This window comes from Colius striatus, chromosome 7 (genome assembly GCF_028858725.1).
Source record: "Colius striatus isolate bColStr4 chromosome 7, bColStr4.1.hap1, whole genome shotgun sequence".
Taxonomy (NCBI): domain Eukaryota; kingdom Metazoa; phylum Chordata; class Aves; order Coliiformes; family Coliidae; genus Colius; species Colius striatus.
Window position 1 is genome coordinate 30,413,460 of NC_084765.1, and position 11,057 is coordinate 30,424,516.

Sequence of the window (11,057 nt, forward strand, 5' to 3'; positions counted from 1 at the left end):
TGAGTATTGTGGAGACAGAGTCATGCCCCAATTGCAATTGACCGAGCAATTTGATCTAAAATACCTTAGGAAGTGACACATTTCTTCTTAGAGCAACTTTGTCTCTCTGTAATGCATACAAAGGGGACACAATGATTACTCTAGATGAAGACTTCTAAACTGTGGCATGTGAAAACCTACCTGCTAAGCTGGTGTTAATAATTACAAGTTCAAAGTCAAACGGTCTTGAACCCAGCACACATACTTGAGTGCAAGAGAAACTGGCATGGCATGTAGTGATTGTCCCATACCTTGAATCACAATCAGCACCAAAACTGCGTTCTTCAGGATGCAGTTGTCTGCAGGAAGACAATGTTGTAAGGAAGTGGAATATATTGCACCTGTGGGTTTTCAGGAAGTCAGTTTGTGTCGGGTGGTTCAATCCCCTTCAACCACTGTGTTACCTACTCCACACAGTGATTAACAGTCATACAAAAACACTGGTGTTTTAATTTCAATGTCAGGTGACGCCCTTTCTTTGATGTTTCTTGAATGATGCATTTTGTCTTCCTCTGCTCTTTTGTTGCTGAATCAAAGTACACAGCAATTGTCATAAATTAAAGCAGCATTGTCAGTGTTGCTTTTGTGGTAGATTAGGTAATACTGCAACTCTCTCACTGAAGCATTGCCAGTCCTTTGTGACACGGAATATGGATCAATTTGGGTTGTAAGAGGCCTTTTAACTTAAATTACTTGATTCCAGATATATTTTAAATAAACTTCTAGAGATTTCAGGTAGGATATTTTCTTAAAAATGTCAAGAACCATCCTTCCCAAGCAAATTAACTGTCAGTTTACATTTTCCTTACATATCAGGACTATTCTGGGCCTAAAATTATTTATGACACTAATATTTTCATGCTCTAGCAAAATGAGCCTGTGACACACAAATTCTTCAGAGGTTAATTTTGCTTGGTATCATTCCTTCTGTTTTTGTTGTCGATTTGCTAAAATTGAAGCAGAGTGTATGTGCTGCTGCTCCTCTCAGAAACACAGAATCACAGAATGGATGAGGGTGGAAGGTATATTAGAAGATTATTAAGTCTGCTTGAAGCAGGGTCAACTAAAGCAGGTCCCTAAGGCCCATGATTAGTTGAGTTTTCATAACCTGTCTGGGCAACCTGATCCAGTGCTCAGTCACTCTCATGGTGAAAAATCCTTTTTTACATTTAAGTGAAATTTCCTGTATTTCAGTTTGTGCCCATTTTCTCTTGTCATATGCCTCGGTACCACTCAGAAGAGTCTGACTTAATCCTCTTTACTCTACTCTATCAGGTATTGAAACACATAAGACCCCTAAGCCACGTTTTCCCTAAGCTTAACAATCCAGTTCAGCCTCTTCTCCTATGACAGAGGTTCCAGTTCTTTGTGGACTCTTCCTTCACTGGACCCTTTCCATATGTCCCTGTACCTCTTGTATTGTGGAGCTTAGAACTGGACAAAGTTGTGATCTCATCAGCGTTGAGCTGATGGGAAAAAAACCCCACCTCCCTCAGCCTGCTGGAAATATTCCTAATGCAATCCAGGAAGCTTTTGGGCATCTTTGCTACAAGGGCACTTGGCTGGCTTATGTTGGCCTAGTTGTCCATCAGGACCTTCAGACCTGCCAAGTTGCTTTCCAATAGGTTGGTACCCAGAATATATTGGTGCCTGAGCTTATTCCTCTGCATGTGCAGGATTTTGCATTTCCCTTCACTGAACTTCATAAAGCTCCTGCCTGCTAAAGTTCTCCATCCTGTTGATATTCTTCTGAATGGTATCACAACAACTCCCTCCAGTTTTGTGTCATCTACAGGCTCACTGAGGGTGCACTCAGTCCTACCATGAAGGTCATTCATGAAGAAATGAAACTGCATCAGATGCAATTTTGATCCTTAAGGCAGTAATGGACTTTGCGTTGCTGACAACAACCTGTTGAGACCAGCAGTTTAGCAACTTTTCAGTCCTACTTATCATCCATTCATCTAGCCCATATGGAATCAGCTAAACAACATTCACTGCTTTCCCCTCCTCCATCATGTCAGTCATCTCACTGCAGAAGGCTACCATATTAGTTAAACACAATTTCTCCTTCCTATATCCCTGATGACTTCTCCCAATTAAAATCCATTTCTAAGTATATTCTTAGGTAAGGGGCTCTCTATTCTGTGTGCATGTGTGTGTATGGAGATCTAAGTGCCAGCAACCAGAACAGAGACGGTGGATCATAAATGGCTGCATGAGACGGGGGTGCCAGCAATTGGAGTGGAAGCCATAGGTCAGACGAACTGCTGTGCCTAGAGTACCAGAAACTGCAGAAACTGCAATAAAGGCATGTTGTGTGAGTTGTGTATGTTCAACATGCACAGTAAGTACTGAAGATCAAGCCAGACTAGCCAATGTGTGGGATAAGAGGCTTGAGAGACTTATCCTGGGTGCTCTCTCCAGGTGTTTAAAGGACAAGAGGATCACTGGGAGCAGTCAACATGGCTTTATCAAAGGGAAGTCTGTTTGACCAACCTGATAGCCTTTTATGAAGGTGTAACCAGGTGGACAGATGGTGGTAGTGCAGTGGATGTGGTTTATCTGGATTTCAGTAAAGCATTTGACACTGTCTCCCACAGCATTCTTGCAGCAAAACTGAGAAAGTGTGGGCTGGATGATCAGGTAGTGAGGTGGACTGTTAACTGGCTGAAGGGAAGAAGGCAGAGAGTGGTGATCAATGGGGCAGGGTCTAGTTGGAGGCCTATGTCTAGTGAAGTCCCTCAGGGATCGGCACTGGGAACAGTACTGTTCAATATACTCATTGATGACCTTGCTGAGGGAACAGAGGGCACTGACAGCAAGTTTGCTGATGATACACGGCCAGAAGGCTGTGGTGCTATTCAATGAGACCTGGACAGGCTGGAGAGTTGGGCAGAGGGAAATCTAATGAAATTCAACAAGGGCAAGTGTAGAGTCTTGTATCCTGGAAAGAATAATCCCATGTACCTGTACAGGTTGGGCAACGAACTCTTAGAGAGCAGTGTAGAGGAAAGGGAGCTGGGGGTCTTGGTGGACAGCAGGATGATCATGAGCCAGCAATGTGTCCTCGTGGCCAAGAAGGCCAATGACATCCTGGGGTGTATGAGAAGGGCTGTGGGCAGTAGGTTGAGAGAGGTTCTTCTCCCCCTCTACTCAACTCTCATGGGACCACATCTGGAATACTGTGTTTTGGGCCCGTCAGTTCAAGAAGGACAGGGAGCTGCTGGAGAGAGCTCAGCACAGGGCCACACAGATGATGGAGTGGAGCATCTCCCTTGTGATGAAAGGCTGAGGGAGCTGGTGCTCTTTAGCTTGGAGGAGACTGAGGAGTGATCTCATTAATGTTTACAAATATGTAAAGGATGGATGTCAGAAGGATGGAGCCAGGCTCTTCTCAATGATATCCAATGGTAGGACAAGGGGCAATGGGTATAAGCTCGACACAAAAGCTTCCAAAGAAACACAAGGAAGAATTTCTTCACTGTGAGGGTGAGGGAGCACTGGAAGGGGCTGCCCAGATGGGCTGTGGAGTCTCCTTCTCTGGAGAAATTCAAAACCCAGCTGTATGAGTTCCTGTGTGACCTACTCTAGGAGGTCCTGCTCTGGCAGGGGGATTGGACTAGATGAGCTTTTGAGGTCCCTTCCAGCCTTTGAGATTCTGTGAGAGCCAAGAGCTGAAGCAGCCAGGGCCAGGTACTGGAGGGATGAGAGAATGTGAGACTTGGCTACTGGGAGCAGAAGGCAGGAAGTTCAAACCAAGTACTAGAGCACAGGCCAGAGATCTGGACCTCAGGTCAGTTACTGGTAAGGTCAGAAGTCCAGACAGGTAATAGAGGCCGGAGGCTCTCAGGTAACAGAGAGACCCTTTTGCATATGAGGCAACTGGGAGATCCAGGGCATAGACTGGATGTTTGCCGCGAAGTTTTCGGCTCTTGGCCTGAAAAACCCAGGCTCGAAGCCTGATAACCCAGGCACAAAGCCTGAAACCCAGGCACAAAGCCTGAAAAACCCAGGCACGAAGGCCTGAAACCCAGGCACGAAGCCTGAAACCCAGGCACGAAGCCTGAAAACCCAGGCACGAAGCCTGAAACCCAGGCACGAAGCCTGAAAACCCAGGCACAAAGGCCTGAAACCCAGGCACGAAGCCTGAAAACCCAGGCACAAAGGCCTGAAACCCAGGCACGAAGCCTGAAACCCAGGCACAAAGGCCTGAAACCCAGGCACGAAGGCCTGAAACCCAGGCACGAAGCCTGAAAACCCAGGCACAAAGGCCTGAAACCCAGGCACGAAGGCCTGAAACCCAGGCACGAAGCCTGAAACCCAGGCACGAAGCCTGAAACCCAGGCACGAAGCCTGAAAAACCCAGGCACGAAGGCCTGAAACCCAGGCACAAAGCCTTCTTCTGCAGCGATCAACCCAGGGTCCGATTCTCAGCTGGGTGGGAAGAAATCAGTCCTACTCAATGTGAGTGATAGCAGAAATCTTCTTCTTTATTGAGAGCAGGCTCTAACTTATATACACAGCAGCTTCAAAGCTAGCTCAGCAACAGCAGCTAATAGATTACATTCTTATGTTCATCCTACCTGCAGTTTCTGCGATAAGCAAGCTCCCTCACATTTTCCCATCTTGTTTTTTCCCCCGTAGTTGTTTTCCACCTTGGGCTGTTAGCTCGTTAGCTGAAAACAGCCCGACCTTGAGCTGTTAGCTCGTTAGCTGAAAACAGCCCGACCTTGAAGGAAGAGAAAGCGGCCTGCTGTCTGCGTGACAGCAACTGCTTTAACCATGGCTCTGACTCTGGTCTTGATTGTGCATTAAATTCATATAACTAGAACTCAGATTGCCTTGCCCCATCGGGCCTAACATTATACCCTGGGGTCCATGTCCATTCTCCCTTAACCACTCCTCGACAGATGTTGATGCTCATTTACTGGGAGGGGGAGCATGGAGTATGTGTCTGTGGATGGGTAGATGAGTGGTCAGAGAACCAGTACCTGGAGTGAGCCTGTGGGCCTCAGAGGTGCAGATAACTACTGGATAGACCTCGGTGCTTAGGGCCAGCTCAGAGTGAGCATGTATATATTCACACATGTGAATATATACATGCATGTACATGTTTTCTGCTAGTGAACTTTCATCCTCATCAGCCAGAAAGGGAAAAAATACCAGACTGTCTGTGTTGTTCATTCTTGCAGGAGTGCTGTGTTGCCTGTGTTTCTTGGTTTCTAGACCAGCCATGTACATAATATATACAGTTGAGTGTACTTGTGTCTTGGTTTCAGCTGGGACAGAGTTAATTTTCTTCCTAGCAGCTGGGACAGTGCTATGGTTTGGATTTAGTATGTCAATAATGTTGCTAACACACTGAATGTTTTTAGTTGTTACTAAGTCAAGGATTTTGTTAGCTTCTCCTGCCCTGACAGCAAGAAGGCATGGGAAGATGGGAGAGGATGCAGCCAAGACAGGTGACCCAAACTGGCCAAAGACATATTCCACACTGTATCTGGGGGGAGTTGGCGGGGAGGGGCAGATCAGCTCTACCACATCCCTGCCCAGAAAGGTGCCCTGAGGTGGTCCCTCTGCCCCCATTCCTCTGGGATTAAAGGAGCACCACAGGAGCTGTAAGGAAAAGGCCATGATGGTCGCTTGTGGGGAAGTCTGTGAATGGAAGTGCTAAGACTGCTGTGAGGGGTTTGGGGATTGGCCTGCCCATGGGACTTAGTCACACGTGACATTGTATTTTGAACTTCCATTAGGAATGTCAAATTTTGCTGCAAATTCAGCTGTCCATGGATAGACTGGGAGTTGCAACATCTATCAATCTCAAACCTCACTGACGTTTGCCAGAGCAAGCAGGGGCAGCTGTGACTCTGAGGAAGTGCCCTGTCACCTCAGCCATCCTCCTACTTCCTGTGCTGCCGCTCCCTCCGTTGGTGCCACCGTGTTCTGCCTGGCACAGAAATAGGTGGCTGTGTCTAAAGCTGTAAGGGCACGCAGCTGCAGGGAGACCTTGTTTTTTTCTTTGTCTGCAGAGATGGTGACTCGGCCTTGGAAGGATGGGGCATAGCCTGTGTTATTCCCAAAAGGATAGATCCAGCCTAGAAATTGCAGCTCCCCTCCTGGGGCCTGACGGACACAATTCCAGTCATATAGATGGCTATCCAGAGCTGCTCCTGTCACAGTACAGGTGAGTGGGAGTGATCCAGAGACCTTCCCCTCAGTGGGACCAGATGCCACCATCTTTATCGGGGAAAGTGTATCTGCAGAGACACAGGGCAGGTGTGAGATTTGAATGTCTATGAAAAAGCTCACGGGTGCAGAGTCTATCCTGGGCTTGCAGGGTGCACAAACCCAGAATTTTGGCCTTCACTTCCAGGAGTTATCCCTAGAGGCTTGCCCAGACACCCCAGACCCTTTGTACTGCTGGGGCAGGAGACCCACAAGAATCTGAGTAACTGCTGGTAAATATTCTGTGTCTTTAAATATGAATTCAGAAACTTGGCAGAGGCAGAGCATGGGGTCCCCAGTCCTTCCTTCTCCCTTCACTAGCTATGCCTGGACCCACACATCTGTTACACAGCATGCAGAAGACAGACTGGACATGGGCACATGGGGCACTTGTTTGCCAGTTGCACATGCGCTCCAGAGGGACAAGAATCACAGGGCCCTTAAACCTCTTCAGGAAATTGCCTGCCCCTAGAAAATCCCAAGACTGCTCAGTTATTGGCTTTGTCTAGGGACACCTTCCTCTTACTCTATGCTCAGAAAAATCTCAGAAAACTTCCCTCATCTGTACTGCACCAGCATTCCACCCCACCTGAAAAGGGAGCTTCTCTTAGAGGTGTCAGCTTCCCTGTTCACAGTAGCCTCATATTGTGATGTGGAAGAGCTGCGGTTGATGTAGGAGATAGACTTGGTACCCCCACACATGGCATCTGCTGGTACAAGTGCAATCCAAAGGTCAGAGGCCTGGAGGAGAGATACATTTGGCTTCTGGGTACAGATTGCCACTTTCCATCCACCACCAGCCACACCAGAGGGCTAACATTTGCCAAGACACATGGCCACAGTCCTGGCAACAAGAGGCTAGGTGCAGAGTGCCTAAAGATCTGCCATCACCTTCACCTGCTATATCCCCTACCCAGAGCTGCTTCCCACTGATGACATACTGTCTGTTCAGCCAGGACATGATGTTTGGTAGGAGGGGAGGAGAATGTTGGGGTCTGCAGCCTGATACTCTCCCTTTTACAGGGGGATGTTGAAGCTCCACAACTGTCCCTGTTCCCCTACATAATCCTTCTCTCTCCAGGAGCTGGATACCCCAACATGTGAATACATGAAGTGTGTCAGAGCAGGAATGCATGAGATGGGCATTACAGCAGGGCAATTAAATACCTGGGCACAGAAATGTCCCTATGTTCCTGGGACCCTTCATGGGACCTGCTTTGCCTCCTGCAGTTGCTGCCAAGAGGAGACATGACAGCATCAGCATCATCCTGTCCCTGCTCCTTCTTCTCCAGCCAGAGCTAAGCCTGGAGGCAGCATGGCTCCTCGCCTTTCCCATCCACAGAAGGACAGTGCAGGGCTGAGCGATGCTCTGGGGATCTGGAGAGAGGGTTCAAGATATCATGGAAGGACAGAGCTCAGATCTACCTAAGTCAGGAAGAGCCAACTTGGTCTTCCATCCCTTCAAGGCCTGCAGCTGGTGAACATCTCTTCTGTGCCTGGTGGTGGGGTACTGGAGGACTATAACAGATACCATCCTTCTATTGGTCCTCCAGCCTCCACATATCCTATGGGAAGGCAGGAGATGGCAAAGGATTTTGGGATCAACAGAAGTCTCAGAGAGAAATACACATACAAGACAGAGAGAAATCAAAAAAAAACCAACCCAACAACCCAACACCCCATATCTGTTTCTCCTTCCTGGGAAAAGAGGGGGCTCTCACCTTTAAGTGCAGCAGCAAAGGTCATGATCAGCATCCAGAGGAGCATTGCAGGCATCCCCAGAGGAATTTGCATGGTGCACCTTGAAGCAGGAAGGTAAAATTGTGGGGCTGAGATGGGCTCAGACCTACTTCTCTTTCAGTCAGAGAGAAATGCCTTGTCCCTCCAGTGCTGAAGGCTCAGACTTCCTCGCAACTTCAGGCAGATCTGCACCCTTTTCTGAGATACCGCTTTGCAGTTGCAGGTACTTCGTACACAGGGGAGCCAGATACATTTGTCACCACAGGCCTGGGTGGGAACAGGAAACCACAGTCCCTTGTTTGTACTGCTCAATCTGTACAGGAAACATCAGGACCTCTCTTGCCTCCCCATGGCCCCTTGTACCACCATCTCTGAACCTCTTGTCTGAGGCTGTGACCCTGTAGGTGGCTGTGGTTGCTTAGACAGCCGGGAGGGGACAGGCATGGTAGCATGGAGAGGTCTTTTCCATGGGAATGATGCTGTCCCTCCCTCAGCATGGCTGAACCTGTTGGCCCAACCCCAGCCAAGGTCACCACAGCTACCACATCTGGGAGAGAGCAGGAGGATTTTCAATTCTGGCTCCTTGGTGTCTGCGTCAGTGTGAGCTGTGCCCAAAACACGGACTGGTCAGGCAGTCTTCCTGTTCCTGTGTGGTTAAGAGCAGGATCCCCACCCGGGAAGCACATCTATGCTGGGCAAAATAGGCCATGGGATTGTAGGAGAATCCTGTTGCCCACCGCATTTGTGGGCACTCACAGAGACGCGCCAGTACCAGTGCTAATAAATGAGAGGCCTCCGATCTGTAAATCCATCAGAAAGCTGCCCCAGTGTCCTGCTCATTACCCTCACGGCTCAGCAAGACGCTGACTCAAGTTTCGTTTGGAAACAGCTATCTCCATTGCTCCATTTCACCCAGCACAGAGAGGATGACCTAGAGGAACTGGGAGGGCTGCTCCCGGTAGTTTAAACACCCAAAGGGATTTAGGGGCAGCAAGGAAAGCTATTAGAGGGGCTGGAGGCAAGCTCATTCCTGAGGTAGCACAGAGCACTTTGAGCTCTTTAGGGGACATAAAAAAATATCGAGGCTCTTCCTTAATCTTAAATCCCTCTTGTGTGTCCTGGTGTAGAAATGAAGCCAAAGCAGGGCAGATCCAGTTGCAGGGGATCCCTACTCTCCCCACAGATACAGCAGGATGTCAGCAGTTTATAAGGGCTGAAGAATCGATAGGAAGGGTCTAACTGAGCATGTCCATGGATGCAGAGAGAGAAAGAAGCAACCTTTATACATACTCCTGCCGCATTCTTGTGTAGTCAGAGCAAGTCCTACAAAAAACAATGGAGAGTGTCCCATAGCTGTTGGCTGAGATAGCAGCTTCCAGTGTAAGGCCATGCTTCAGCCAGGGAAGCTGTGATCTCCGATTAGGGTTAAAATGTTAGGGTTAAAATATTTGTAGAAAAGTAGGTGGCATTTTTAAAAGAGCTTGTTGGGCAGGGCTACCTCAACAAGCATCAAACTATTTATTCTTCCTTTCCTCTGAGCTTTCTTTGGTTCTGTTGTCATGCGCGGTCTTTGCGGACAATCAGAGAAAGTGAGTTATTTCCAACTTTCCTCTAAAACCAAGGCAAAGAAGTAAGAAAACTATATTAAGCTGTAAATATCTTTTTTCCTCCTGTTTGAACAGTTGGTTAACAGGTTGGTCTTTTATTCTGCTATAGTTGGGAAGGCAGAGGAAGAAACACCAGGGCAGGCTGAACGGGGACTTGTAACTGACAACGAACTGGAGTTGATATTTTCACATGCCTCATGCTTTACAGAGTTTCCAGGTTTACTGTCTTTGTGCAGCACACTATGAATGCACAGGGGAAGCTTCTCCATACTTTTCCTGCTTTGTTAGGGTGAGACTTGGTTGGCAAAGAGGGAGAATACTCCTCCTTTGCTTTCCGGGAGCAGGAGGTCAGTGGGAATGGTATGGATTGCACCAGAGAAGGGCAATGGACCTGCCAGTTTGGAGGGAAGAGACTGGCACATGTTCAAAAGGAGATTTCTAAGAGCACTGAGTAGTGTTGCGCTATTTCTTTTTCTCATAGCTCTTTAGGACCCTATGTCCCTGACTTTGTGTCTAGACAGTGCTAGGTAGTTGGATTTGCAGGGCTCTACGAGTATAGGTGCAGGGTCAGATTCAGGGAGAACTGGTTGGAGAATGAGACTGTGAGAATGAGGATTAATTGAAGGATAGGTCATATCTTGCATCTCCATCTCAAGAGACGAGACACAAACAGTTCAAGGTTTTATTGGGGTCTTCCTTGTGCCAGTTTCTTCCAGAGGTTATGAAGCCAGGCTGTACAGCATCACCTATAACTTCATGAAGAGCCCTGAGCCATGTATAAGGGACAGGATCTCTCTTCCTCGTGGGTGGTAGTGGTTAGGGCTTAGTGTTTGGTGATACATACATTTACTTTACTCAGCATCAGAGCCACCTGCACCTTGCCTCTGCCTGCCTCTCACCAGTGCCTCTAATTTTTTTTGCAATCAATTGTAAGGTCAAGTCCAATCATTCAGCTCACACAGGCAAGCCCAGCACTAACCCATGTCCCTCAGGACCTCAGCTACATAGAATCATAGAATCATAGAATGGTAGGGGTTGGAAGGGACCTTTAGAGATCATCTAATCCAACCCCCCTGCAGAAGCAGGTTCACCTAGATCAGGTCGCATAGGAACATGTCCAGGGGGGTCTTGAAGACCTCCGAGGAAGGAGACTCCACAACTCCCCTGGGCAGCCTGTGCCAGGGCTCCCTCACCCTCACAGTGAAATAGTTTTTTCTTATGTTTAAGTGGAACTTTTTGTGTTCCAGCTTCATGCCATTACCCCTTGCCCTTTTAGCTTTTAAATAGCTTTTAAATATCTCCAGGGATGGAGATTCTACCACCTCCCTGGGCAGCCTGTGCCAGTGTCTAACAACCCTCTCGGTAAAAATGTTCTTCCTAATCTCCAGCCTAAACCTCCCCTGAAGCAACTGGATGAGTCCATAGAGATGGTTCGTCAGTGGT

The 11,057-nt window shown here is 48.0% G+C and overlaps 1 protein-coding gene across 1 annotated transcript in view; it reads right to left on the reverse strand.

Moving 5' to 3' along the window:
* The window catches only part of LOC104555274 (immunoglobulin delta heavy chain-like), a 15,756-nt gene extending 7,631 nt beyond the window's left edge, over positions 1 to 8,125 (reverse strand). The window contains exons 1-3 of the mRNA XM_061999021.1: positions 7,989 to 8,125; positions 5,980 to 6,299; positions 2,100 to 2,113 (exon numbers count right to left, since the gene is read on the reverse strand). Of these exons, the coding sequence (XP_061855005.1) occupies positions 2,100 to 2,113; positions 5,980 to 6,299; positions 7,989 to 8,061 (407 nt within the window). The 5' untranslated portion in view covers positions 8,062 to 8,125. The remainder of the gene's footprint in view (positions 1 to 2,099; positions 2,114 to 5,979; positions 6,300 to 7,988) is intronic.
* Between the last annotated feature and the right edge of the window lie 2,932 nt (positions 8,126 to 11,057).